At 36.9% G+C, this 25,877-nt stretch overlaps 3 protein-coding genes and 1 non-coding gene across 6 annotated transcripts; 2 read left to right on the forward strand and 2 right to left on the reverse strand.

The window, feature by feature from the left end:
* The first annotated feature begins 3,071 nt into the window (after positions 1-3,071).
* LOC109162499 (U-box domain-containing protein 17) lies at positions 3,072-5,893 on the forward strand. Its single transcript, XM_019311207.1, has one exon. The coding sequence runs from the start codon at positions 3,416-3,418 to the stop codon at positions 5,591-5,593; it is 2,178 nt and encodes a 725-aa protein (XP_019166752.1). The 5' UTR covers positions 3,072-3,415; the 3' UTR covers positions 5,594-5,893.
* Positions 5,894-9,760: 3,867 nt separating this feature from the next.
* On the reverse strand, positions 9,761-12,456 carry LOC109162393 (heat stress transcription factor A-4c). Of its 3 annotated transcripts, XM_019311098.1 has the most exons (4): positions 12,248-12,456; positions 11,504-11,557; positions 11,078-11,299; positions 9,761-11,004 (listed from the first exon to the last, which is right to left on the reverse strand). In XM_019311098.1, the coding sequence occupies exons 3-4, from the start codon at positions 11,291-11,293 to the stop codon at positions 10,054-10,056; spliced, it is 1,167 nt and encodes a 388-aa protein (XP_019166643.1). In that variant the 5' UTR covers positions 11,294-11,299; positions 11,504-11,557; positions 12,248-12,456; the 3' UTR covers positions 9,761-10,053. The 3 variants fall into 3 exon arrangements, with proteins under 3 accessions (XP_019166643.1, XP_019166642.1, XP_019166641.1); XM_019311097.1 differs by having other exon boundaries at positions 11,078-11,557; XM_019311096.1 differs by lacking the exon at positions 12,248-12,456 and having other exon boundaries at positions 11,078-12,241.
* A 10,253-nt stretch (positions 12,457-22,709) lies between these two features.
* TRNAI-AAU lies at positions 22,710-22,783 on the forward strand. Its single transcript has one exon. It is a non-coding gene; the product is annotated as a tRNA-Ile (tRNA).
* Positions 22,784-24,696: 1,913 nt separating this feature from the next.
* On the reverse strand, positions 24,697-25,452 carry LOC109162444 (uncharacterized transmembrane protein DDB_G0289901-like). The gene has a single exon (XM_019311146.1). The coding sequence runs from the start codon at positions 25,450-25,452 to the stop codon at positions 24,697-24,699; it is 756 nt and encodes a 251-aa protein (XP_019166691.1).
* Positions 25,453-25,877: the final 425 nt, after the last annotated feature.

The following is a 25,877-nucleotide window of genomic DNA, read 5'->3' on the forward strand; positions in this document are numbered from 1 at the left end:
TATTCACACTACTTGTAGAGTCATTGTTGTTACTATCAAGTAAACAAGTTATGGAAATAAAAAGATGTACTACTCAAAAATCTTGTACAAATATAATAAATATTAATATTTTGTTCAATACTTTTACATAAGAATCTATGACACACATCTCACAACACATGAAACATATAAGAGAAAAACTACCACTCTCAAATATCAATAGTCGCTTGTAAGATCAATAGTTCATATTACAACTAAGATTTCAGTCATATACACAACAAGACAAATTTACAATTTTCTACACTATAATCTTATTGCATGACGCTGCCCTCAATGCTATCACCAATAATTCAATTATACTTGATACACTACCAATAAAAAAGAGGAGAGAAGATAAAAAATCATGATCTGGTAAGAAGAGCTGAAAAGTCAGAACAGTCATAAATAAAGGGTTCGTGTTCATCAAAGTCGTAGCTACGCATACGATCGCTATTGATCCAAACCAAACCATCCTTGGTTGTTGGGAACTTTAATGGCTTCATTAAAACAAGGCCTCCCTCCCACTTCTTCCCAACAATTAATACTGCAAACATTACACTATTCCCAACACCTTTTCTTAACCCACTCCTGATTCCTTTTCTATGCGACCACACAATTCCATTCCGTTAATTTTATATACCCAATTAATTTTTTTTAAAAAAAGTAAATTTTTTGAATAACAAGAGAAATTTACAATTATGAGATAAATTAATTTATGGTCCTATTTAATAAATGACTATAAAGAGGTAAATCAGTTTAGACTGTTTTTTTTTTTAAATAATAAATAAAGAAGTTCATTCATTTAATCATAAGCTGAAACGATTACAAATAGGATCGATGGAACGGTAAACCATTCCTTACAGTCAGACAAAGAAACTACTTCCCTAGCAATGCTACAAAGAACTTGAATCGCAGACTGTTTCACAAATTTGAAGTTGAATTCGTTAGATGAATTTAACGCTTCTTTAATATTATTGAAGAATTGATCAAACGTAGTCAAGACTAACTTTGGTTGAAAAGTCTTGCACACCACCTGAGTATATCTTTTTCATATGTCGTTCATTGACAATATATCCATCAAGCTGAGATGCAGATGCTCTTTTACATTGTCATCTTTGTCATCTAGGATGAAGTTCACATATGCCATGACTAACTTATATGTTTCACACTTACGAAGAAAAAAACTCGCCAAAAGAAACAAGAGGAAAACAAATTCGCCAAAAGAAACAAGAGGAAAATGAACTCTTCACACAAACGAGAGAAAAACACAGGATAAAAAAGCAGAACACAACAGAAAGAGAAGCAACAATACACCTCTTGAACTTTATTTTACGGATCCACAGGAATCAAACCACTTCTTTATCCAAATCTGGCGGAATCCTTAAGGACTTTAAATCTTTTGAACTACCGCAACTTCCTTGAATGGTTGGTGGCTGAATCGGCACTGGACTTTATTATGAAACTACAAAAATAAAAAACAAAAGAAAATAGAAGACTGCCGACCAATAAACGAAATTCCGTCAAAGGCTCAAAGTTTCGGCCATATGCCGGCGGCCACCCGATGAAGAAATGCCCAAAGAAGAAGCAAGGTTTGACAGGAAGAAAGGTTTCAAAAGTTTAGACTGTTATGTCTACACGAACTTAACTCTTTAGTTTAATAGATATGGAAGAAGCTTAGGCTGTTATAGTTGATTGACTCAAATAAAAAAAAAAAAAAAAACCAATAAGTGGTTTTAAAAAAATATTTATACCTTATGCATGTTTTGATAAAATGATTGATTAAATTGAATTTTTTTTTGAAAGTGATTAAATTGAAATTTAATTTATCAATTAAGTTTTATGAAATTATGTTTTGATTTTTTTTGAAAATTATGTTTAAAAAATTAATTCAAAAATTATGTTTTGATTAATTCAGGTAGTTAGCTAAATTAATCGATTCATTATATACTTATTAGTTTTTTTTTTTTTTTTTTTGAAAACATACCCATTTATTAGTTTAATTTTATTGAAAAATGAAATAAATTAAAATTGTTGCCAATAGGGACATGCTATGTTAACAAGGAGTAATAATAATAGAGTAAAGTGAAAAGAAGTGAATATTATTTTATAATAATATGTCAAAAATATGAAGTGAAATAAGAATGGATATTAAAATAAGAGAATTTTTAATTGGACAAACCCCAAAAAAAAAAAAAAATCAGAAATAATTAACGAGAATAGAATAATAGTGTTGTTTAAGGTTGGAAACATTGCATGCGTAATGTATTGGGCCCGCAAAAGGACAAATGAGCTTTTCCTTAGTCAACCCTTCAATGTATTATGGGAATCATACATTCTACATCTGGACTTTTGAACCTTTTTTTTTTCTTCTTACTCTGCCCCCTTGATTAACTGCTTCATAAAGGTAAAAGGAATAGTAAGTCAACAATATATGAAAAGAAATCAATTTTAACCCCACTTTATACTATTTTTTTTTTTAATATACCCTCATTTCTTTTAATTCATAACTTTTTTTTTTTTAACAAACAACACTTCATTTTTGGATAACTAACGAGGAAAACTCGTAGAAATCAGTCTACGTTATCCATAGTTGACCGACTCTTTTAAGGGCATGACTTGAAAAACTCACAAAAAACAGCTTAAAGTATTTATAGTTGATCGACTCAAATTTAAAAAGTTAATAATTTTATAATTATTATATTAATAGTCTGATTAATTTAGTTGAGATTGTCTTTTTTTTATTAAACTCGAATTCATGACTTTTTTTGTATAGGCCTATGAAGAGGTGAAGAAAATGAATGGACAAGAATAAGGATAGTACAATCCGTCATAGGTAAGGCAAAGGTCATTTTCATGAGGGCAGCCCAGAATTTTGCCAAGGGAAATAAATGAAAATGGGAAAATGGAAAAAAACAACAATAAGAAAAAACACAATAAAAAACAAAAAGAAAAAGAAATATTTACAAATAAAAGAAGAAATATGGAATACTGTAGAAATCGTTGAAAATTGGGTGATGAAATGGAGAAGAAATAATAATTAATAAATACAAGTATACAACTACCCCAGACGCTTCCCCTGTTCTTTACCATTTTCTCCAAACTTCTTCCTTTTTTCATATCTTCTTCATCTTCTCACGCGGATTTGCGATTAATAGTTTCCTTATATGTGTACATATTCAATTCACGCACTCAAAAAGATTGGTTTTTTGATTTCCTTAATAAAAAAGGATCGCCATTAATTTTCGAAGTCGTCTTCTCCGGGAATCCGAAGATTTCTTGAGGATTTTTGGGCTGGGTTTGCGAATTCTTGAGAGAGAGAGAGAGGGAGGAATAAAGACCGAAGCTTTTTCGGTCTAGAGAGAGAAAGAGGTGTTGGGTGGGTGTTTGTTGACTTTGAATGGCGTCCGCGGCTATATTCTCGTCGTTGCGGCGGCGGCGGTCGCCGTCGCTGGAGGCGTTCTTGGCGCCGCTGGATCTGACGGACTGGGCGTTGGTGGAGACGCTGGCGGCGTTGGCAACGGAGCTGATTTCGTCGTTTTCCGGCAAGGAGGGGCCGGCGTACCAGCGGAAGAACTCCAAATCTCTCCTCCGTAAAATACAGATTTTCTCCGTCGCCATGGAATGCCTTCGAGAAAACAGAGGTTCTTCTTCTTCTTCTTCTTCTTCGAGGTTTCCTTCTACTGCTTTTCTGTGCTTTAAAGAGCTGTACCTTCTGCTGTACCGCTCCAAAATCCTGCTTGATTATTGTGTACAGTCCAGTAAACTGTGGCTTTTGCTGCAAAACCACTCTATTTCGGGTCATTTCCATGATCTGAACCAAGAAATTTCGACCCTTTTGGATGTTTTGCCAATAAATGGATTGAATTTGCCTGATGATGTTAGGGAACAAGTAGTATTGTTACAGAAACAATCGAAAAAATCCAAACTTTTTATCGATGAGAACGATGAATTGTTGAGGTTGAAGTTGTATGAATTCTTGGATGAGTTTGAGAACGGGAAAATCCCAGATTCTCTTGAGTTATACTCGTTCTTTGTGGAGAAGTTGGAGATTCGTGATGCGAGGAGTTGCAGGGTGGAAATTGAGTTCTTAGAGGAGCAGATTGTGAACCATGAAGGGGATATTGATCCCACAGCCTCTGTGCTTAACGGATTTGTGGCAATGGCGAGATACTCCCGGTTCTTGCTGTTTGGATTTGACGAGGACGATGTAGAGTTTGGGGTTGGAAGGCATAGTAAGAACCCTAGTAAGGGGTTAATTTCTCAAGAAATCGCGGAGACGTTTGTTTCGGTGCCAAAGGATTTTTGCTGTCCAATTTCGTTGGATTTGATGAGGGATCCGGTGATTGTATCCACGGGACAGACGTATGACCGGGCTTCCATATTGAGGTGGATGGATGAGGGTCATTGTAATTGTCCAAAGACGGGGCAAATGCTTGTTCATACTCGTCTTGTGCCAAATCGGGCTCTCAAGAATTTGATTATGCAGTGGTGTGCTGCTCATAAAATCCCGTACGATCTGCCCGAGCCGGGAGAGTCGTGCAGTGAAGGTTTTGCAGCGGTGTCGCCTGGCAAGGCGACGTTCGAGGCTAATAAAGCCACGGCAGCTCATCTAATAAAACAGCTAGAAGATGGGACGCAGAGTGCAAAAACTATCGCTGCTCGGGAGATTAGGTTGTTAGCAAAAACTGGCAAGGAGAACCGAGCTTACATAGCCGAGGCTGGGGCGATTCATCATCTGAAAGATCTGCTTTCGTCTCCGGATGCAGTCGCACAAGAGAATTCCGTGACTGCAATGCTTAATTTGTCGATCTACGAAAAGAATAAAAGCCGAATTATGGACGAAATCGGGTGTCTAGAATTGATAGTTGGAGTTTTAAGGTTCGGGCACACGTCGGAGGCGAGGGAAAACTCTGCAGCGACATTATTCAGCCTCTCCGCTGTTCACGACTATAAGAAAAGAATTGCGGAACAAGATGGCGGAGTAGAAGCATTGGCGGGGCTGTTGAGAGATGGGTCACTGAGAGGGAAAAAGGATGCGGTGACAGCTCTATTCAACTTATCTACTCACACGGAGAACTGCGCGAGAATGATAGATTCCGGAGCTGTCAACGCGTTAGTCGGGGCGTTGGGATGCGAAGGGGTAGCCGAAGAAGCAGCCGGTGCGTTGGCACTGATTGTCAGGCAGCCAATCGGGGCAGCCGCAGTTGGGAAGGAAGAAACAGCGGTGGCAGGGCTAATCGGGATGATGAGATGCGGGACGCCTAAAGGGAAAGAGAACGCAGTTGCAGCGTTGCTCGAGCTGTGTCGAAGCGGCGGGGAAGCTGCAACCGAGAGGGTGTTAAAGGCACCTGCCTTGGCAGGATTGCTTCAGTCGCTGCTCTTCACCGGGACAAAACGCGCGCGGAGAAAAGCAGCATCGCTCGCCCGGGTTTTCCAGCGGTGTGAGCACGCCTCGATGCACTATGGCGGGTTGGGCGTAGGATATGCATTTGCAGGAAACTCGGCCACCACTAGAGATACAACTTTTGCGAGTGATGTCTCGGTGCAAATGTCCATTTCTGTGCCAGTATTATAATGGTAACCATCCATCATCTGTTGTTCTCCCCTCCATTATGTAACCTTTTTTTGTTTGTAATACTCGAAAAAAAAAATTCTTTTATTGATCTATAAATGCCACAAAATAAAAAGATTAGAAATGCCATACATCAATTCAATTAGTCTCTCTGTGCTTTTTTGTATTGGGGTGAAATATGATCATATAATGGAGTTGTAATGCCTTTTTGTTGCAAGGCTCATTAGATCCAACAGGAAATCATAGGCAGTGATAATGCAACTTGGTACTTGCCATAGTTTATGAATCCGTATTTTATCCAAATTTTCATATTGTTCTAATATACGCATTCCGTATACTTTTCGAGAAACAATACTAATTCAATCAAGTTAGCTAAGCTTTCAGTGACTTTCTCGAGACAAGACTAATTCAGTAAAGTTGAATTATATTTATAATAGCTCTCGAGATACCAGACTAATTCAATAAAATTAGTTGAGCTTTCAGCGATTTTCTCGAGACAAGACTAATTAAGTAAAGTCAGATGAGCTTTATTCGGAACAGAACATCTCTTTCGAAATAAGACTAATTCAGTAAAGTTTGCAGTTCTATTACGTTTCTCTTGCTATATATGCATACCATTTCTAAGTTTCTCTTGCTAATGTCGGCAGACCATTTCTTGGTGAATTTGTCTAAATTCATTCAAGTGGATGAATGGTGACTAGTAAGTAATAATGCCTAAAATAAGTATTAGAAAGTTTGTGGATATCATTTTTAATTAAGTGGTCAATGCGCCTAATATTCTGATCTCAGCTATGGAGATTAAAAAGCATAAACAAAGATTAATGGCTGTCACGAAATCGCATTATGATGTATTTGTTTATATGTATTAAATCTTGTATCATTGTACTTTATGTAAAAGTTAGCATATAATATACACACGTGCAATCCAACTATTAATTTAGTCTTTTAGTTGAGATAAATCACATATTTAAATTTGATATTAGAGTCAACTCCATGTCAAAGGTATGAGTTCAAATCAAAAGTAATCAACCCACACATATGAGGATGCGTGTTTAACATATAATATATACACATAAATGTGAAATCAACTGTAGAGATGATAGACAACATGTGATACATTATTAATAAAATAAAATAAGAACACCAAGCATATGTTTGAATCAACTACTCATAGGATATCATCATTGACCACTTCCCAGTAGTGGGTTGCTCTAACATGAGGTGGGTTGCTCTAACATGAGACTAGATTACTGGTAACAATGAAATAAATGTTCTTCTCGTGTTGCTTTTCATTGTGTTGAGTATATGATATATATAAATATAAATTTGTAATTTAATTATTAGAATATAGTAATGGGCTAATTTTTTGAGCACAACTTTATATGATTGATCAATCTAAAGTAAGGTTAATAGTCTGCTTCGCTGGTAATTGCGGTGTAATAGTGTCTGAGTCCTAATACAGCCTTCTAGGGACTAATCTTTTGAGCACAACTTATATGATTGATCAATCTAAAGTAAGGTTAATAATTTGCTTCGCTAGTTGTCACGGTGTACTAGTGTTTAAGTCCTACTGCAGCCTTCTAGGGACTAGTCTTTTGAGCACAACTTATATGATTGATCAATCTAAAGTAAGGTTAATAGTCTGCTTCGCTGGTAGTTGCGGTGTAATAGTGTCTGAGTCCTAATACAGCCTTCTAGGGACTAATATTATGCACAAATTATATGATTGATCAATTTAAAATAAGGTTAATAATTTGCTTCGCTGGTAGTCACGGTGTACTAGTGTCTGAGTTCTACTAAAGCCTTCTAGGGACTAGTCTTTTGAGCACAACTTATATGATTGATCAATCTAAAGTAAGGTTAATAATCTGCTTTGTTGGTAGTCACGATGTACTAGTGCCCGAGTCCTACCGCAACATTTTAGGGACTAGTCTTTTGAGCACAACTTATATAATTGATCAATCTAAAGTAAGGTTAATAGTCTGTTTCGCTGGTAGTCGCGGTGTATTAGTGTATGTCTGAGTCCTACTGTAGCCTTCTAGGGACTAGTCTTTTGAGCACAACTTATATGATTGATCAATCTAAAATAAGGTTAATAGTCTGCTTCGCTGGTAGTCGCGGTGTATTTGTGTTGAAGTCCTACTATCGCCTTCTAGGGATTGATCTAAGGCCACAACTTATATGATTGAACAATCTAAAGTAAGGTTAATAGTCTGCTTTGCTGGTACTCACGGTATACTCGTGTCCAAGTCCTACTATTTCCTTCTAAGGACTGATCTAAGGCGGTTGAGACTCATCTCGAGAGGAATTCTCGAGTTTGGAGTGCAAATCTTTTACGAAGTAATATAGTGATGGGCTAATGGTAAATAAAGGAAATCAAGTTGGTGTTGGTTCTTAGAGGATGGTGGGAAGAAAAGAAAAAAAAAAAAAAAAAGCATTTTCTTCTTTAAAATGATGGTGTCTGCACCATTTGGTATTCCAGAAAGCCGATACCATCCATTGTTTTGTTTACTATATATAAATATATGGGATCCAACTTCACTATATACTTATAGTATATGATATTTGATGATTTTGCTTTGCCTTTCTTTTTCAGCAATCTTCTTCTGCATTATGGTTCGTTGACCTATCATTATCGGCGTGTATTAGACTAAAGCAATAATATAATCAGTGACTCCACTAAAGAGCATCATCCTCTTTCTTGATGGCATTGAAATGATAGCCTGGTGTTGTGGTGGTGGTGCCGGTGGTGCATGGTGTGGTATTTTGAAGATGAATACTTTATCATGTGGGATAAAGTGTAGTATATATTACTATATTTGTATATATTACTATATAAAAATTCGTTTGGAAAGTAGAAAGTGACTTTTTGAATATATATATATTAGAAAATGAGTCATTTTCTAGAAAACATTTTACTTTTCCGTGTTTGGCTGCATAACAGAAAACTGTCTTTATGTGTTTAGTTCATTTTTCAAAAAATGAATAGGAAAATGAGCACAACAAAATAACCAAGGAGAGATCACAAAATTACCGCTCGGAAACTAGTCGGCCAGACTGGTGTCGCATACGAAACCAGTTGGCCAGACTAGTTTCTGTTTGGTTTCTAAAACCAGTCACGCCGACTGATTTTCGGAACCAGTCACGCCGACTGGTCATTTTCTCAAAAACCAATGGCCTTAAGGCGAAGAAGTAGCCAACTGAAAAGAAGGCTGCAGCAAAGAAGGTTGTCACAGCCGAAAAGGCTCTAGCAGGGAAGAAGTCGAAGGCCGACAAGAAGCTCCCAAAGGACGGCGAAGCAGCGGCGGGAGACAAGAAGAAGAAGAGGACGAAGAAGTTGAGCTTGGTAAAAATTAAGGACGAGGAAGTCGAGCAAGGCGACTTGGCCTGTAGAGAGGGCAGAGCTTGGTGAAAGACTTGAAAAATAATTTCCCTAAAAAAAAAAGAAAAGGGAAGTCATTTTCCTAAAAAACATACTCATTTTCCATTGACTAAGAGCATATTTTCTATTGGCCTTATTTTTCCCTCTTGACAAATACTGGAAACTCAGAAAATGATTTTCAGAAATCATTTTTCGGGTTTCTAAACACACCCTAAAATGTACTGGAATAAATTTAATTGATAAAAACCTAACTGTTTAGAACAATTGATAAGCTAACTACGGACATAATAGTTCAGTTCTTCAAAACAAGTTACATGGTGAAAAAAATTCCACCTAAAAAACAAACAAACCAAGTTGGACCCCCTAGTGGGTAGAAGGGAGTGGTGGTGGGGAGGGAGATTCTTGTTCTCTTTCAGCAATTGGATAAATACAGCCTATATAAACCCAACAGATGAAACAATCCATAACCAACCTGCCAATATAAGGTAGGATGACCAATTCTTGTATATGTGCACCACATTAAGAGGTTTTGGGCTAGATATCGAGTAGAGTCAAGTCTATGGGCATAATTCGGACCACAAGAAAAATATTGTACAAAAACCATCTAAAGTGTTTACTCAGTACATACACTCAGATAGTGGTTACGGATTTCTCTCGTCACTCAACAAAAAACCATCTAAAGAGCAGCCAAAGTTGCAAGCTGGAAACATAAGAATGAATAGCATCAGATAGTTTTTTCACAGCTTGCAAACTTGTAGGGACCTGAGAAAACTTCTTGGGTCACTGTCTCAAACAAAACCAAAGCTGACAGATTTATTAGTGTAACTTCTAATGAAAAGAAGAATTCTTCAACCAATTCAACGGTTTGCAATTCCAAGCAGGAAAATTTCAATCAATCAACATAATTAGACGTAAAATTAGCATGATATATATAGAATGTAGAATGTAAGCGACAGCATAAGAATCAACTATAAGCATCGTGCAAAGCATAGTGGTACTAATGATTCAATATCTCTATCTACTCCCTGATTTTAAAAACAGAATATGCATTTACGAAAAGAATATTACGTAATCAACCGAATCAGGTTCTCTCGGCTTGAGTAAGATGTCCTGGCTGTTCTGTAAGGTTATTTACATTATTCTTGTTCCACCAAAACTTTGCGAGGTCAACTGGTTTTCTTTCACTTTTTCGGCCATCATAATCTTTCCTTTCTGACTGTACCTCCAGTGGATCAGTCGAGCCAGGATTCTCAGTAAGAAACTGCTCCCAGAACACATCGTTTACTCGGGTTGGCACGTTTGTGGCTATCCCTGGTACTTCTGCTTGCTCTTTCGTCGGGATTATGGGACCAGGGTTTGCATTAGGCTCTGAATTTACATCGATTCTAGAAGTGTTAGCTCCAACTTCCCCGCTTAGCTGTGATACAGATGGGCTACCTGCACAGCTTGTAGATTCATCCACTTCTAGAGCTGAATTCAGTTGGATCCCGGTTTGACAAACAGATTGTAACATATTCTCCCAGAAGATCACAGAAGACTCCAATCGATCTAACCATTCTCCATTTACAAAAGAAGTGGTCAAAATTTGTGAAGAGCTCTCTTGATAGTCCATGTAATTGTTTCTTGGAAACCTTCTCTTTCGATCGTGTAATTCCAATCGAGGCACGAGGCCTATAGCGAGCTCTGATTTATCTAACATTTGAGATAAGGTGGATAACATGCCCTTGTGGCGTTGCTCTACTTGCTGCACACGTTCAGACAACCCTTGCATTTGGAACGCGAATCCTCGCTGGTCTTCTTCGTGTCTTTTTAGTTCCAACTGAAGTGACTCCTTAACACTCTTTAGCTTTTCGATATCATCCTTGTACCCTTGCCTTTCCGATTCATTCAATGGAGAAGAATATTGAAGATTCTTCGCGGAATGACTGTGAACTGGCTTGCGCCTATGGATGTTCTTCAAAAGGTGAGGGTGACCTCTAACAAAGTCCTCATTCGCAAATTCCCATTGCTCAGGATCGGCTTTCTTGAATCCCTGGTTAACAAGAAAGTAAAGAGTTTCAGTATAGAATCAAGATCACAAACCTAGGACTAAACGTTTATCTTACATAAGTATTTAGCTGTCTGATAAAACTCGAGAAGTTGCTGTGTTTGAAGTATTTAGGCAACAAATCCCTGCAAAATTCCTGTGGGTTCTTGACAATGAAGTTCTTGTTGTTCTGGCTCCAGGAGACAATGGGGTCAGTGGAGGGATCATCCACCATTTCATACGTCTTGGCAAGGAAAGGCGGCAACGCATTGGCGCTATAACAAGCATCATCCATTGTATGCTGAACTTGAAGCGTTGGGCAGAGGCCGATAAAGACCAAGTCTAGCACCTGGTGGCTGAGGGACTGTTGGCCAGAGGTCGGTGAAGGGTAAAGGCCAAATCCAACACCCAACGTCTCGAAAATGTGTGGCGATCTCTAAAGAAATAAAGTTGCGCCTTTGCCAGTTATAGCTTTTGGCGTAAGTGGTAAACACTGGATCCTAACATGAAGTCCCTTCAATACAATCCAGGCCTCAAACTATAAACTCCAAGATTAAACCTGAAAACACACCTTAACATCACCCATCACAATCAGCATATGCAGCCCAGCCAGGAATTCTTGAAACCATTCTTAACCAAACCAATTTCACATTGCAGAAAGATCAATCATCAATCAACACCAGCTTCTATTCACCCCCAGAATTAAACAACAGTGATCTGGGGTTCTTTTTGTGTTCTCAAAACCCAATGAAACTTCAAGTTAGAATCAACAAAAAATGTCAAACCTTCTAATAGATTCCAGAAATAACTCCCAGCTAAGCAACAGCCTGGGACAGTCACTTCCACTAGCTATAATTCAGTAAGTCAATTCCAAGATTCCCATTTCCCATTTCCAATTTCCCCAATTATCATACATTTGAAGAACCCTCATAATCAATTCAATAAACACGCAAATCCCGCCTCAATTCCCTCCTGAAATCAATCAAATCCCCCACTTTATCAGCCAAAACCTTTCAATTACTGCCAAACCCAATAATATCAACATTCCAACAAGCAGAAAAATCTCCTAATTTCTTGTGTTCATGCAGCCCAACAACAGCCTATATTAAAAAAAAGTATAAGAAGAAGAGAAAGAAAATATATTTCTGGCCAAACCCATAGCGCCAATGTCGTTAAAGTTGTCGTCTTTTCCGCTCTCTACGAGTAAAAGCATCAAACTCTGTACTAGCACACATATATATACACATACCTAAAGGTTCTGTTCGTTTGCTGGCTTTTGTTTCTGTTTTTTTGATTTGTTTCTTTTGATTGTTGTCTCGGAAAGTCGGAATCCTCGATATGGGAGTGAGTGTACGACTTCTTCGGGGGATCTGTAAGAACTCAAGATTCGAGGTAGTGTCGGGTGAGGAGTTTTCTGGGCTATTCCAAAGTTTACTTGGGAAGACAAAAAAAAAAAAAAAAAAAAAGGAAAATGAATTATTTTCCTTTTTTATTTGTAACTATTTATTTATTTAATACACAAAATCAATTCTCATATAGGATGCATAGTTAGCATTGATGCATTACTCTCTTTTTTTTTCTTTTTTTTTTTAAGTAAAAAAATCATTAATTAGAACAATCCAACTCAAAAGCATTCATCATGAAATCAGAGTATTTAATCACTCCACACAACTAGGTAAAGAAATGACTTTGTTAAAAAAAAAATTGTTAATTTGATTCAAATAAAATTTATGTTTGAATCTCAAATGCTTGTAATCGTGTCCACAATAAGACAATTACAATTTTTACATTTATTTTGAATTGACTGATCAGTTAGTTTTGTTCGAGATTAAATAAAATTTTATTAAACTTAAAATTATTTATAATCTAAAAACATTATAAATCTTAATCCATATTATAATCCTGCCCCCTCCCCGCCCTCTTCCTTTAAAAAAAAAAAAAAATACATTATGCTATAAGAATTGTAATATACAATTTTTTGGACAAATATCCCTCTACCATTATAACTTATGTTATCTTTTTTTCATTATTATTACAATGCACATACATGCATAAACAAACTTATGATTCTTTACACCTTTGACCATCCACTTGGATGGGTAACCAGGATGCCATCACACTACATGGTAGTTGGCAATGAAAAATAAGTTTAATTTCATTAGATTTTAATTAAATGTTACCATAATTATATTTAGTAATTTATCACATATATATTTTTTTAATAATATCAATCATACCATAATTATTACTCAAATTATCAACTATATTGTTAATATAATACAAATTCTACATTTATAAATTTTAAAAGGTATATATACTATTATTTAAAAAAAAAATATTTTAATGTTGAGTATTAATACTGGGCATATATTTTTACGAATTACGCATATAAAATACTAAATGTATAATAATTGATTAAATTCAAAATATTTTATGAGAATTAGATAAATTCTATTTTTGGAATAAGGTTCAAATTGATCACTGAACAAAATGTGAAAATGCAATTTGGTCACTGAACGAAAAAGAAATGCAATTAGGTCACTCAACACTCTAAATATATGCAATTTCACATGATAATAGGTAAACACTCTATCTAGCAGGTTGCATAATAGTTAAAGTATCTAGCAGGTTGCATAATAGTTCAAGTATATATTCAATTTTTTTTTAAAAAAAAAATATATATATATATATATATATATATATTCAGTTTATATAAACTGAATTGTTTCACTTTTAGAAATTTAGTTACGATTAATTGATTTAAATAGATTTAGTCTCATAATTGTCAATTATTATGTTGAACTTTCAGTTGTTGATGTTGTATAATTATCAAACTCCATTAGTAAACTCTTTTTATGTGGTTATTTTTGTTATATAAAATCAATATCAATGGTTAAAGTTTATTATTGATCTCCATGGGAACGTTATTTTTAACCATATTAATTTTAAATGATAAAAATAATCTCATACATTAATGAAGTTTGACAATTATATAATACTTATTATAACCAAAAGTATAATATTATGAATAATTAATGAGTTAAATTTGTTTAAATCTTTATATATAATATCTTTATCTTTATCTTTATCTTTATCTTTTCTTTATATCTTTATCTTCTTTATCTTCTTCTTTATATCTTTATATCTTTATCTTTATCTTCTTTATATATAATAAAGCAGAATCCTAGCTTTCCCTCCAAAATTGTGAATAAGCTTTGGGAAAATGAGCTGCAACAATGGGATAGGTTTGACCCAGAAATTAAAAAAAAAATGTAATTATATATTGGCCCAATATTTATTATATTAAAACTTTTATTTTTATTAAGTTAGTGTGTGTGTGTGTGTGTGTGTATATATATATATATATATATATATATATATATATATATATATATATATATATATATATATATATATATATATATATATATATATCTGTATGTGTGTGCGCGCGCTAACTTTTTAATAGTTTGTAATTTTGATTAGTTTTTTTTTTTTTTTAATAATTTACAAAGAAAGTTAGGTAAAGTAAAATCAAGTAGGGAAAAAAACTTTCCGTCTAAGTCTGAATGCATATTAATAGATTTGTAAGATCATTATTTTTCTATTTTTTGTGTGTAAACTACGATGTGGTCCTGGTCTTTCTCTAGCCGTTTAACTTTGTAAGATCATTATTGTAAATGAGATTAGCAATATGAATGCATTTATTGTCTTTAACATTTAAATATTACCAGGGCGTTTGCACAGGGCCCCGAAATTTTGGGGGCCCCATACTTAAAAAAAAATATATATTATATATAATATGGGCATAAGCAGAATAGCCGTTAAGATTTAAGCTTTAATTTTCCTTCGGCAGATGGTGCAAGTGTGCAACGCGGCAACCCTATTATTCTATTAATATAAATATAATAGTATAGGTTAACAGGTAGCTTGAGTAATCTTACGCAAACTGCAAATCTCATAATTCACACACACACACTAAAAAAACAACTATAAATCGACAGGTATTTAAAATTACTAAATATTTTACAATTCTTGCTTATTGTATTTATTAGGACTCTATGTATCCGAGTCTGCTTAGAACTTCTTATCCTTGTGACACTGTGACTCTCTACTTCTTATCTTTGTCACATTGTGACTCTCTATTGTATATATTCACATCATCTGATCTCATTGTAATCAAGTCCAGTAAATACAATACAATCAGTTCTCATATGGTATCAGTAAACTAGGGTTTTTTCTTTGTCTCTCGTCTCTATGGCTGACGGACCTGTTAATTCCTCCGAACGGACCATGCCTGATGCTGCTATATCGTCAAGTTCTTCGTCAATTGTGTCGCTATCCACCGCGCATCACTTCATCAGTACCAAGTTAACCTACAAGAATTATTTGTTCTGGCGTACGCAAGTCGTCCCGTTTCTTCACGGGCATGACCTAATGGGATTTGTTGATGGTACGAAACCCTCACCGGCCGTTCTTCTTGCTCCCGACGCCGACACCGCCGACGCCATACCACGACCGAACCCCGCCTATACCATTTGGATGCGTCAAGATCAAGCATTGTTGTCCATGCTTGTCTCCTCCCTCTCCGACGAGGTCATGCCAATCGCCGTCGGACGTCGCACGAGTCGTGCCCTTTGGGAGGCCATTATTCAGACGTTGTCGTCTTCCTCCCGCGCCCGTGCGTTAAACTTTCTCGGCCAGTTGCAGGGACTGGACCATGGTGATTCGTCGGTTGCGGATTACATCGGGCGAGCTCAGGTGATTGTTGAAGAGCTCACCCTCACCGGCCGGGTCGTCTCCCTCGACGATCAGAATCTCTTTGTTTTTTCGCGGCTTGAGACCGAAATTTCGTGCCCTCACCGCGTCTCTCACCGTCCGTGGGGAGCCGGTCACGCTTCAGGAGTTGGCGGAATTTCACGGCACCAAGGAATTTATCGCCAGCCGTGATTACGACGGTGCTCCGACGGCTCTTGCTGTTCAGCGCGGTGGCGGCCGATCAGGTCGCGGAGGTTAGAACCGTGGCGGCGGTCAACGAGCAGGCGTTGGAAACGGTGGGTCCAATCGTGGTGGTAGCGGTAGACAGCAAGGTGGCCGTGGGCGTGGTGGTCGCGGTCACGAACGCAACAGTGGTGGCAATCAGGTTCAGTGTCAGATATGTAGGCGGACTGGTCACGAGGCTCATGTATGCTATAACCAGTATGATTCCCCACCCCAGGTCAATCTAACATATCAAGATAATTCAGATGTTGGTACTCCTCATACATGGATCCCGGATACAGGGGCAACTAATCATGTTACTCCGGACATCGCTGCTTTGACCACATCAAAAGAATATGTTGGCAATGACACCTTGCGTGTCGGTGACGGTATGGGTTTATCTATTAGTCATGTTGGCCATGCCTCTTTTAATACCCCTTCTAGATCATTCACATTGTTTGATATACTTCACGTTCCACGTTTGTCTAATTCTTTATTATCTGTTCAGAAGTTTGCATCCGATAATAAAGTCTTTTTTGAGTTTCACCACTCTTTTTTGTTGTGAAGGATATCAATACCAAGGAAATACTTCTTCGAGGGGACTATACACACTTCCATTACCTAGTTCGTCTCTGTCAGTGTTTTTTTCCGCTCATGTCTCGGCTTCCACTTGGCACGTGTCTGGGTCATCCTCATAACCGTGTTCTTAGCCATATACTTCGATCTTGTTTAGTTAGTGGATCTCGTGATAATATTCATTGTCATAATTCTTTATGCAATGCGTGTCAATTAGGCAAATCTGCCCGTTTCCCCTCCCTCGTGTTGCTTCCTCTAGTTCTCATGTACTAGATCTTATTTACACAGGCATTTGGGGTCCTGCGCCCACTTTATCTACTTCTGGCTTCCGTTACTTTGTGATCTTTGTGGATGACTATTCCCGGTATACATGGTTCTTCCCTATGAAATTAAAGTCTGATCTTTATGTCATCTTTGATAAATTTTGTACTCTTGTTGAACGGTCCTTTAATTGCAAAATAATTCAGTCTTATTTAGGTGCTGAGTACAAAAAGTTTCATTCTTTCGTTTGTTCAATTAGGAATTCAACATAGACAATCCTGTGCCTATACACATGAACAAAATGGTCGTGTTGAATGAAAACATCGTCACATTGTTGAAACTAGTCTAGCTCTTCTAGCTCATGCCTCAGTTCCTTTGAAATTTTGGGATTTTGCCTTTGAGCCTGCTGTCTATTTAATTAACAGAATGTCATCTTCTGTATTAAATAACTCCAGTCTTCATCTCCTGTTACATAAATCCCCTATTTCCTATCTTTTTCTTCGTGTCTTTGGGTGTTTGTGCTACCCTCATCTTGGACCATATAATCGTCATAAGATGTCATACAAGTCTTCTCCATGTGTCTTCCTAGGTTATCCTGAGTCCTTTAGGGGGTACAGATGCATGGACTTACATACTAATAAGATTTACACATGCAGGAATGTCAGATTTGATGAAGAAGATTTTCCCTTTGCTACTAAAACTTCTTTGCAGGATCTATCTACTCCGTTTTCTGGACCTTGGGCGGAATCTGTTCTCAGTCACAGCACACCTATTCATGCCGTGTCCAATGACGAGCCATCAGAACCGTCGCTACCAACTTCATTCGAACCAGCCGTGGATCCCGGACAGGCTGCCTCGTCAGGTGATCCTGTGGAGCCCGTTGCTCGCCAGCGAGGCCGGCCACGTGGGCGGTCCATCAGGCCCAATGTCCGTACTCATTCTATGGCCACTCGCAGCAACACAGATGCTCCTCTTTTTGCTCTAGCAGCTCAGGTGCATCCCACGGAACCCACATGTTACTCTCAAGCTGTCAAATATCCTGAGTGGCGTGAAGCCATGGACCAAGAATTCAATGCTCTCCTGCATAACCACACATGGTCTCTTGTTCCACCCACTGCCGGTATGAATATTATTGGCTGTAAATGGGTTTTTTCGTACGAAGAAAAAGGCTGATGGTGCTATTGAAAGGCATAAAGCCAGGCTGGTTGCGAAAGGTTTTAATCAGGTTCTAGGCCATGACTTCTTCGACACATTTAGTCCAGTGGTAAAGCCTAAGACTGTAAGACTCCTTCTATCTATAGCTTTAACATCTGGGTGGTCTATCAAACAACTAGATGTTCATAATTCTTTTCTGAATGGTAATCTGGCTGAAACAGTTTATATGAAGCAACCCCCTGGTTATATTGATGCTAACTTCCCGAATCATGTTTGTTTGTTAAAAAGATCTCTATATGGGTTAAAACAAGCTCCCAGAGCCTGGTTTAATCGACTACATACGTTCTTACTATCAGTTGGATTTCAAGCATCCAAGACAGATGTCTCTCTGTTCTATTACTCTAAAGACTCTGCTTTGGTTTATCTATTGGTGTACGTGGATGACATTCTTGTAATGGGAAGTGATCAGGGTATTATGTCTCAGCTCTTGTCCAAACTGTCTGCTACATTCAAAATAAGAGATCTTGGTGAACCAAATTTCTTTCTGGGTATTGAAACAGTTAAGAGTGACAATGGGATTATTTTATCTCAACAACGGTATATGAATGATATTTTAAAACGGGCTGGAATGTCTAAATGCAAACCCCTTTCTACACCTATCTCTATCTCGAAAACTGTCCCCTTCAATTTAGATCTATACGATGATCCCACACAGTACAGGAGTCTAGCTGGAGCACTGCAATATCTCACTGTCACACGATCTGACCTATCCTTTGCAGTTAATCAGTTATGCCAGCATATGCATGCTCCCACCATGTCACACTGGGAGCAGCTTAAACGGGTACTCAGGTATGTTAAGGGAACAGTTGGTCATGGTTTACGCATACGACGGTGCTCATCTAGAGACATTCATGCCTTCTCTGATTCTGATTGGGCTGGTTGTCCTAAGGATAAAAAATCCACAGGTGGTTTTGCTGTTTTCTTGGGGAGTAATCTTATATCCTGGGTTTGCAAAAAACAGAGAACTGTTGCCAAGTCATCCACTAAGGTTGAATACAAAGCTCTTGCAGATTTTTGTTGATGTTATCACATTTGTGCATGTTTTTACAGTTATTTTGAATCATCTCAGTAACTAAGTTCTTTAATCTTTCCTGTTTAATACGTGTTTCCCTTGCTTTCTCGTTAGAATATGGTTTTACACTTGTTTTGAATGTCTTACGGTGTTTGGTAGTGTTTTTTCACCATTACAGGCTAAGTGTAAAAGCAAAGGGAGATTTTCAAGCACGAATGGATCAAAAAGAGGAAGAAGTCGAAGCATCAAAGCCTCGACGCGTGATGCCCGCTGCTCGACGCGTCGAGAATTTCCAGTAGCAAAAGAAGACGCCCAGATTAGAGGCTCGACGTGCCGAGAATGCGTATTGCTGAAATTTGGAATTTTCCTAAAATAATCGCATTGGGTTCCCGCTATAAAAGGATCATCTTCCATCACCCCTAGGGTTCTCTCTTTTTCCAGATTTTGGTATTGGAAGGCAACGAAGAGCAATAACCAAGATGACCAATTTGAAGATTTACAATTAGCTTTGGAGTAGAGAATTGACTAGGAAGATTCGGGAGAATTCTTTCACTCTTTCTCTTATTCCTATTGTTGTTTGTTTATTTTTCAAGATTGTATTGATTGCTATTATTGCCTATGAGTGGCTAAAACCCTTAGGGGGCGTTTGGTTCAGGTTATATTATATAACCAAGGGAATGTGACATTCCCGAGCTTACATTTCTATGTTTGGTTCATTTTCTCTGAGGGAATATAACATTCCCAGGGAATGCAACATTCCCTCCACATAGGATTTTGAAGGGAATGTGATTCCCTTCATTTTGTTAGGTAATGTAAGATAACCTTGCATATTTATGAATTTTGTCATTTTAATTCTAATTATTTATATATTTTATGTTAGCTTATTATTATAATATTATTATTATTATTAAATAAATAAAAGATAATCCTAAACCAAACATGATTATATTACATACCTCAATTTTAAGTTTTTAACCAAACACAGGAAACTAACATTCCTAGTAATCTAACATTCCCAGCAATATAACATTCCCTAAGGTAATCTAACATTCCGTGAACCAAACGGCCCCTTAGGGATTTTTGGGTGAATTTGTTTATGAACCTATGTGCATAGTTCTTTAATTCCTTAATATATTTATATTTGGTTTTATGATTTGTGTTGCAATATTGTTTTAATCTGTTGCTGTTAGTAATTAAAGGCCTAAATTACTTGCTTCATAGCCATATTCATGTCATAACGAGAGTTAGGCATAAATTAGGGCATACACGATTGCACTTGACTGTTGCACCTTGAGAAATGGCAACTTGGTTGGGGAATTTATTCTAGATTGTTGCGCATCAAGTGATGGTAGTAATTGGGAATAATTGAATGTTGTTCTTTGTTCTTATCGGGTGTTTAAGCCACGAGAGTGGAAATTCACTAGGGATAGAGATTACAAGAGTAATTTTATTCCACTTTGCATTCTCACACAAGTTTTAATTTCAAACTAAATATTACAAACTTTAATTGGCACTAGGTGATTAAACATTGTGATCCCAAGAATCCTGCTTTGCTCTATTGCTTACAACACCTTGTTAATTAGTTTATTCTGCACTTTTATTTTCTACAATTGTCCAATCTTCAAGTTTCGTTCATATTAGTTCCATATGAGTAACCAAGTAGCTAGTGCTTAGTACCCCATCTCCCTGTGGTTCGATAACCCGAATACTCCGGGTATTATTTGTTTGTCCCAAATTACCGCAATCATTTGTGCTGAGGTTCTATAGATTATGTCATTACTGCGTGAGATACAGATTCCAGGTATTTCCATTCCAAAATTATGGTGTGATAATCTAGGGGCTACATATATGAGTGTCAACCCAATCTTTCATGCGTGCACCAAGCATGTAGAGATTGATTATCATTTTGTTCGTGATCGAGTAGCTTCGGGCGATATCCAAGTCAACTTCATCTCCACAAAGGATCAACTTGCCGATATCTTCACCAAAGCTCTGCCTGGACCTAGATTTTCTTCCCTAAGGGACAAGTTACAGGTTACTAGTATACACTGTGCTTGAGGGGGAGTATTAGGACTCTATGTATCCGAGTCTGTTTAGAACTTCTTATCCTTGTCACACTGTGACTCTCTATTGTATATATTCACATCTATCTTATCTCATTGTAATCAAGTTCAGTAAATACAATACAATCAGTTCTCATCGTATTGTTTTATTTACCTGACTTAATAATTATGATTTCAAAATAATATATTCATGAATTTGTTTCTTAATTAATTATTTATTCATAGAGTTTTTAAATAAATATTTTTTTTAGGATTTTATAATTATGTATTTAAAAAAATATTCATATGGGTTTGAAATGCGTAAAAAGAAAAGAAGAATTGAGCAACTAACTCAATCTCAAAAGGGAGCTCTTGAAAAATTCATTACAAAAAAATTCAAATAAATGTGCAAAAAGATGATGCCAAAGAAAAATTGTTAGATGCTAATCTTCATATAGAAGATCAAGATGATTGTGAGATTAAGAAAAATTTAAATGATAGTGTGCACAATGAAAATAATAAAAATGTTGATAATTGTTTAGATGATGTTGGTCACAATGATAAACCAAATTAGCTTTAATCTCTATTGAAAATGAGATTTTAAAAAAAGTTGATATCAAAAATTTGGTGGATGATTGTGTCTAAATGTGCACATGGCATGTCACTTTGTAAATGAAATTTTAGATGTAGTTTTTATACATTATTTATATTTTGAATTTCCGACACTACTTTTTGAACAACTATTATTTATATTTATATATAGAAATTATTTGAAAAAAGTGGCCCAAATTAATATATTGCACATGACCCCCATTTTTATTGGAACGACCCTGAATATTACGTTGTATAACTATACTTACATTTTTAATAAAACTAATTCTGTTTTGTATCATAACATTACAATAATACTTATAAATTTTTATCCCTGCATTGCATGGGGCAAATACTAGTTAACTTATAAATATCAAAATTTCAAAAATAAAACAAATTAAAGACTAAAAATGTCATTCCCTAACTGCTCCCATTACCCGCTCTGGCTACCATCACCACTTAATTGTATGATAACTATCACCCTTACTGCAGTACTGCTACGTCCACCATAATTGTTACTTTTGTCATGTTCATTACATTGAATAACACTTATATCATGCCTACCGCTATCATAATTGTATGGAGTTGTCCCTTAATTATTGTAAAATTATCAATCTAGTCTTCGACTATTTTTTGCCTAATTAAATCTTTCAACTTTAAAATTTGTAACCAAATTGATAATTTCATAATAGTCAAGAGACTATTTCGATAATTAACTATTTGATTTAATAAAAGAGGAAATGGTGCATGTGATGACCGAAATTATCCCTTAACTATAACAAAATTATTAATTTGGTCCCGAATAATGGACATCTAATGACTAAACAAACAGATGACCCAATTGATTAAAATTTTTAAAATTGATTAATAAAAAAATGTCAATGACCAAATTGATAATTTTACTATAATTAAAGGACAATTTCAGTAATTAACTCTAATTGTTTGTCTTAATGTCTATGGTAATGGATACTACTTGTATGAACTTTGTTTTTGTTATTTAATTAATATTAGTATGCACATTTTTAGCATCAACTGGCCTATTAGCTCAGCTGGTTAGAGCGTCGTGCTAATAACGCGAAGGTCGCAGGTTCGAGACCTGCATGGGCCATGAATAATTTCAATTTTTACACTAACTCGACCGAAAACAGATAAATTGGCTCTTTATCTTATAATTACGATATTACCCTCAGGCCTGCCAACTAGCCTAGATTCGTGCCATCCCGCACGGCTCTTTCTTCCCTTTCTCTGCAAAAATGTCACTCGCCGTTAAACACTTCATTATTATTTTCTGTTTGCTTCTTCTCTTTGCCTTTCTATCGCCGGTAAACGCTGCCGTCTCCGATCAGATCCGAAAACCTCTGGGGATCCGTCGGGTCATCAATCGCAACCCGAAACCCGACTGCCGCGACATCGGGTCTAAATCTCAGTGCCTACAGAGTCCGAAATGCCGGTGGTGCCAGAGCGACGCCATTGATGACTCCTGCTTCTCCAAGTCCGAAGCTTTCCGATTGCCCTCCCAGGTCTTCGTTTGCAATTGAACTCAAACCCGCCTTTCCTCTTTTGACCTAATTTCTTCCCATTTTTGTACTGCTATTGCGTGTTTGTGAAATTAGTTCCCGTGTCAGATTACACTTCAGTGCTCTGGTAAAAATTTTGATACTTTCATTGCATGGCTTTTGAGTTCTATGTTTTACTGTGTGAGGATTTCAGATTTCTATTCTTTCCAAGCCCTCAATAAAAGAATGAAGTTTGCAGAGAACTTGTTCCATTATTCATTGCTTTTTATTGAGCTTTCCTTTTTTGTTGCACTGCTAAATTTGGAATCTTTATATCTTTTATATATGATGGAGAAAGGAGAAAGGAAAGTGATGGGAGGTGGTGCTTAGTGAAAATAAGAAAGTGGTGAATTGTTTGTGCTTTGTGAGTCCAGAAAATGCTGTAAGATGTTGATGGCTATTAGTTGAAGATAATCTTGTTTTGTTTTAGATTAGTTGATACTTATTTGGTTCATCTGCAATAATGGGGCTATTTTGAATATTGCATCAGTTTAGAAGAAATGGGATTCAGGACTTCTGTTATTAGCCTTTTATAGTCAGCTTCAACATTTAATAGGTATTTGCCCACGTGGGCAGCTCAGTTGGTCACAAGTTTGGGAACAATGACCCAGAATCGAGTCGGTTTAGCCTCTGTATTCAGCTGAGTTACCATAATTTTGGGCCAGGACGTGGGGGCTCTTGTGGTTGGGGACATTTAATAGGTACTTCAATCATAGTTCCAGTAGTGTTATGAATTGAGGAACTTTCACTCAGGAACAGTTGGCTCAGCATCATATATTAAATGTAGAATTCATTACATTCTTGAATTGCATTTTGTGGGAAAGAAGTCTCTGCATTGTATTTTCCATGTTTATTATAGAGCTCTGGCATATACATTGTGGAGGGTTAGTTGCAGTCATGCATTTAGGATCCATTAATGGAGTAGATACTGAACATTATGCTTTTAGGATAACACCTTAAGGCAATATTAGGTAGTATGAGCTACTAGTTTCTTGTATTTGCAAACTACATTGCATTCATTTAGGCACAAAGGGGTTACGACTTGCGAATAGTGTGCATCCAGATCTTTAATTTACGGGAAAGCCTGTAGCTGCGCTCTGGGGGGAAGCCCGCCATCTTACTCTAGTCGGCAAAAGAAGCATAATGAAGTAAATCAGCTTAGGTTGTCATAGTTGACTGGCTCAAACAAAAAATGTCAATAATGAAGTAAATCAGCTTAGGTTGTCATAGCTGACTGGCTCAAACCAAGAATATTTCACAACTCCATCCCTCACAATATCAAAAATTATATAATTTGTTTACATATATCAAAGATACAGAGTATCAAATGGTACATAGAAAAGTATGAATTACATTATTTTTACATTGAAAATAATGCTAAAAGATTTCAACTTTGAATGTGTATCACAACTTACACATTGATTAAGATGTGTTGGCATATTGGCATAACTTTTTGTACCCAAACTTAAAAACCTCCTCCCCAACTACTACCAAAATCTCCACCACTCCAACTGCTCCCGCCGCCGTCATTGCCACTCCACCCACTACTACTATGATCCGTATAACTACTTGTATGACCGCCACTACTATGACTCACAGTAGTCGTATGTGTATCGCTCCCGCTTACACTATGAGTGGTACTTGTATGAACCCCGCTACTAGTATGATTGCCACTAGTATCATGTCCACCGCTATTCGTGACACTTGTATGGCCACCACTATTGTGACTCACACTAGTTGTATGTGTATCGCTCCCACCTACACTATGAGTGGTATTTGTATGACCCCCGCTACTAGTATGATCGTCAGTAGTACCATGTCCGTCGTGATTATTGTCACCACCAGCAGGGGTGTGGCCTGTATGTTTGTGACTACCACCGTTGTCGTTGGTAGCATCACCGGTGCAAGTGTCTGGCGTCGGTAAAACACCCAAATTAACTATTGGGAGATTTTCGTAAAATGGTCCCACACCAAGTGCACTACTTCCCTTATCAACTCTTCCTCCCCTGCCCCCGCCACTGCCGCCGCCCGAAGCGGCGGTGGTAGAAGTTTTATTTGCTTCATCAGGGCTCTTGGAAGGCTTACGCTTTCTAAAGAAACTGCCACAAGCAAATACAACCATAGAAAGCAAAGAGACAGAGGCAGCAATCATGAAAAGCATGAAAGCTGGATTATTGCTTGCATGCACCCCACCACCCATGACTACAGAATGTCTACCCATTTCTTATTTCTTTGCAAGATCCCCAGAGATCAGAGTATATATATATACATATATTCATCTTTGAGTTTGATCCAATCCCATATATACAGTGAATGGATGTGACGCAGAACGGTCATGTTCAATGCTTATAATCCTTAACAAAATTTTCAGTAGTTGACTATGACTTTGGACGTAGAAAACTTTTCCTAAACTCCAAAACGCGGCAAGTTACATCAAAGAAATTGCAATACAAAGATTAAGAAATTGAGGCCAATATAATGTTATACACGTTTCGTTGGTTTTCCAAAACATTTGGCTTCAAAACCACTTGCTGCATATCAAAACCATGAGAGTTCGGACATTGCACACCCTTTTTTAGTGACCGTGAGTTTCTCGATTTTCTTTTTTTTTTTTTTTTAAACAGAAATATTTTGTGACAATATATC

The sequence above is a fragment of the Ipomoea nil genome, unplaced genomic scaffold, assembly GCF_001879475.1.
Source record: "Ipomoea nil cultivar Tokyo-kokei standard unplaced genomic scaffold, Asagao_1.1 scaffold2942, whole genome shotgun sequence".
Classification (NCBI taxonomy): Eukaryota; Viridiplantae; Streptophyta; class Magnoliopsida; order Solanales; family Convolvulaceae; genus Ipomoea; species Ipomoea nil.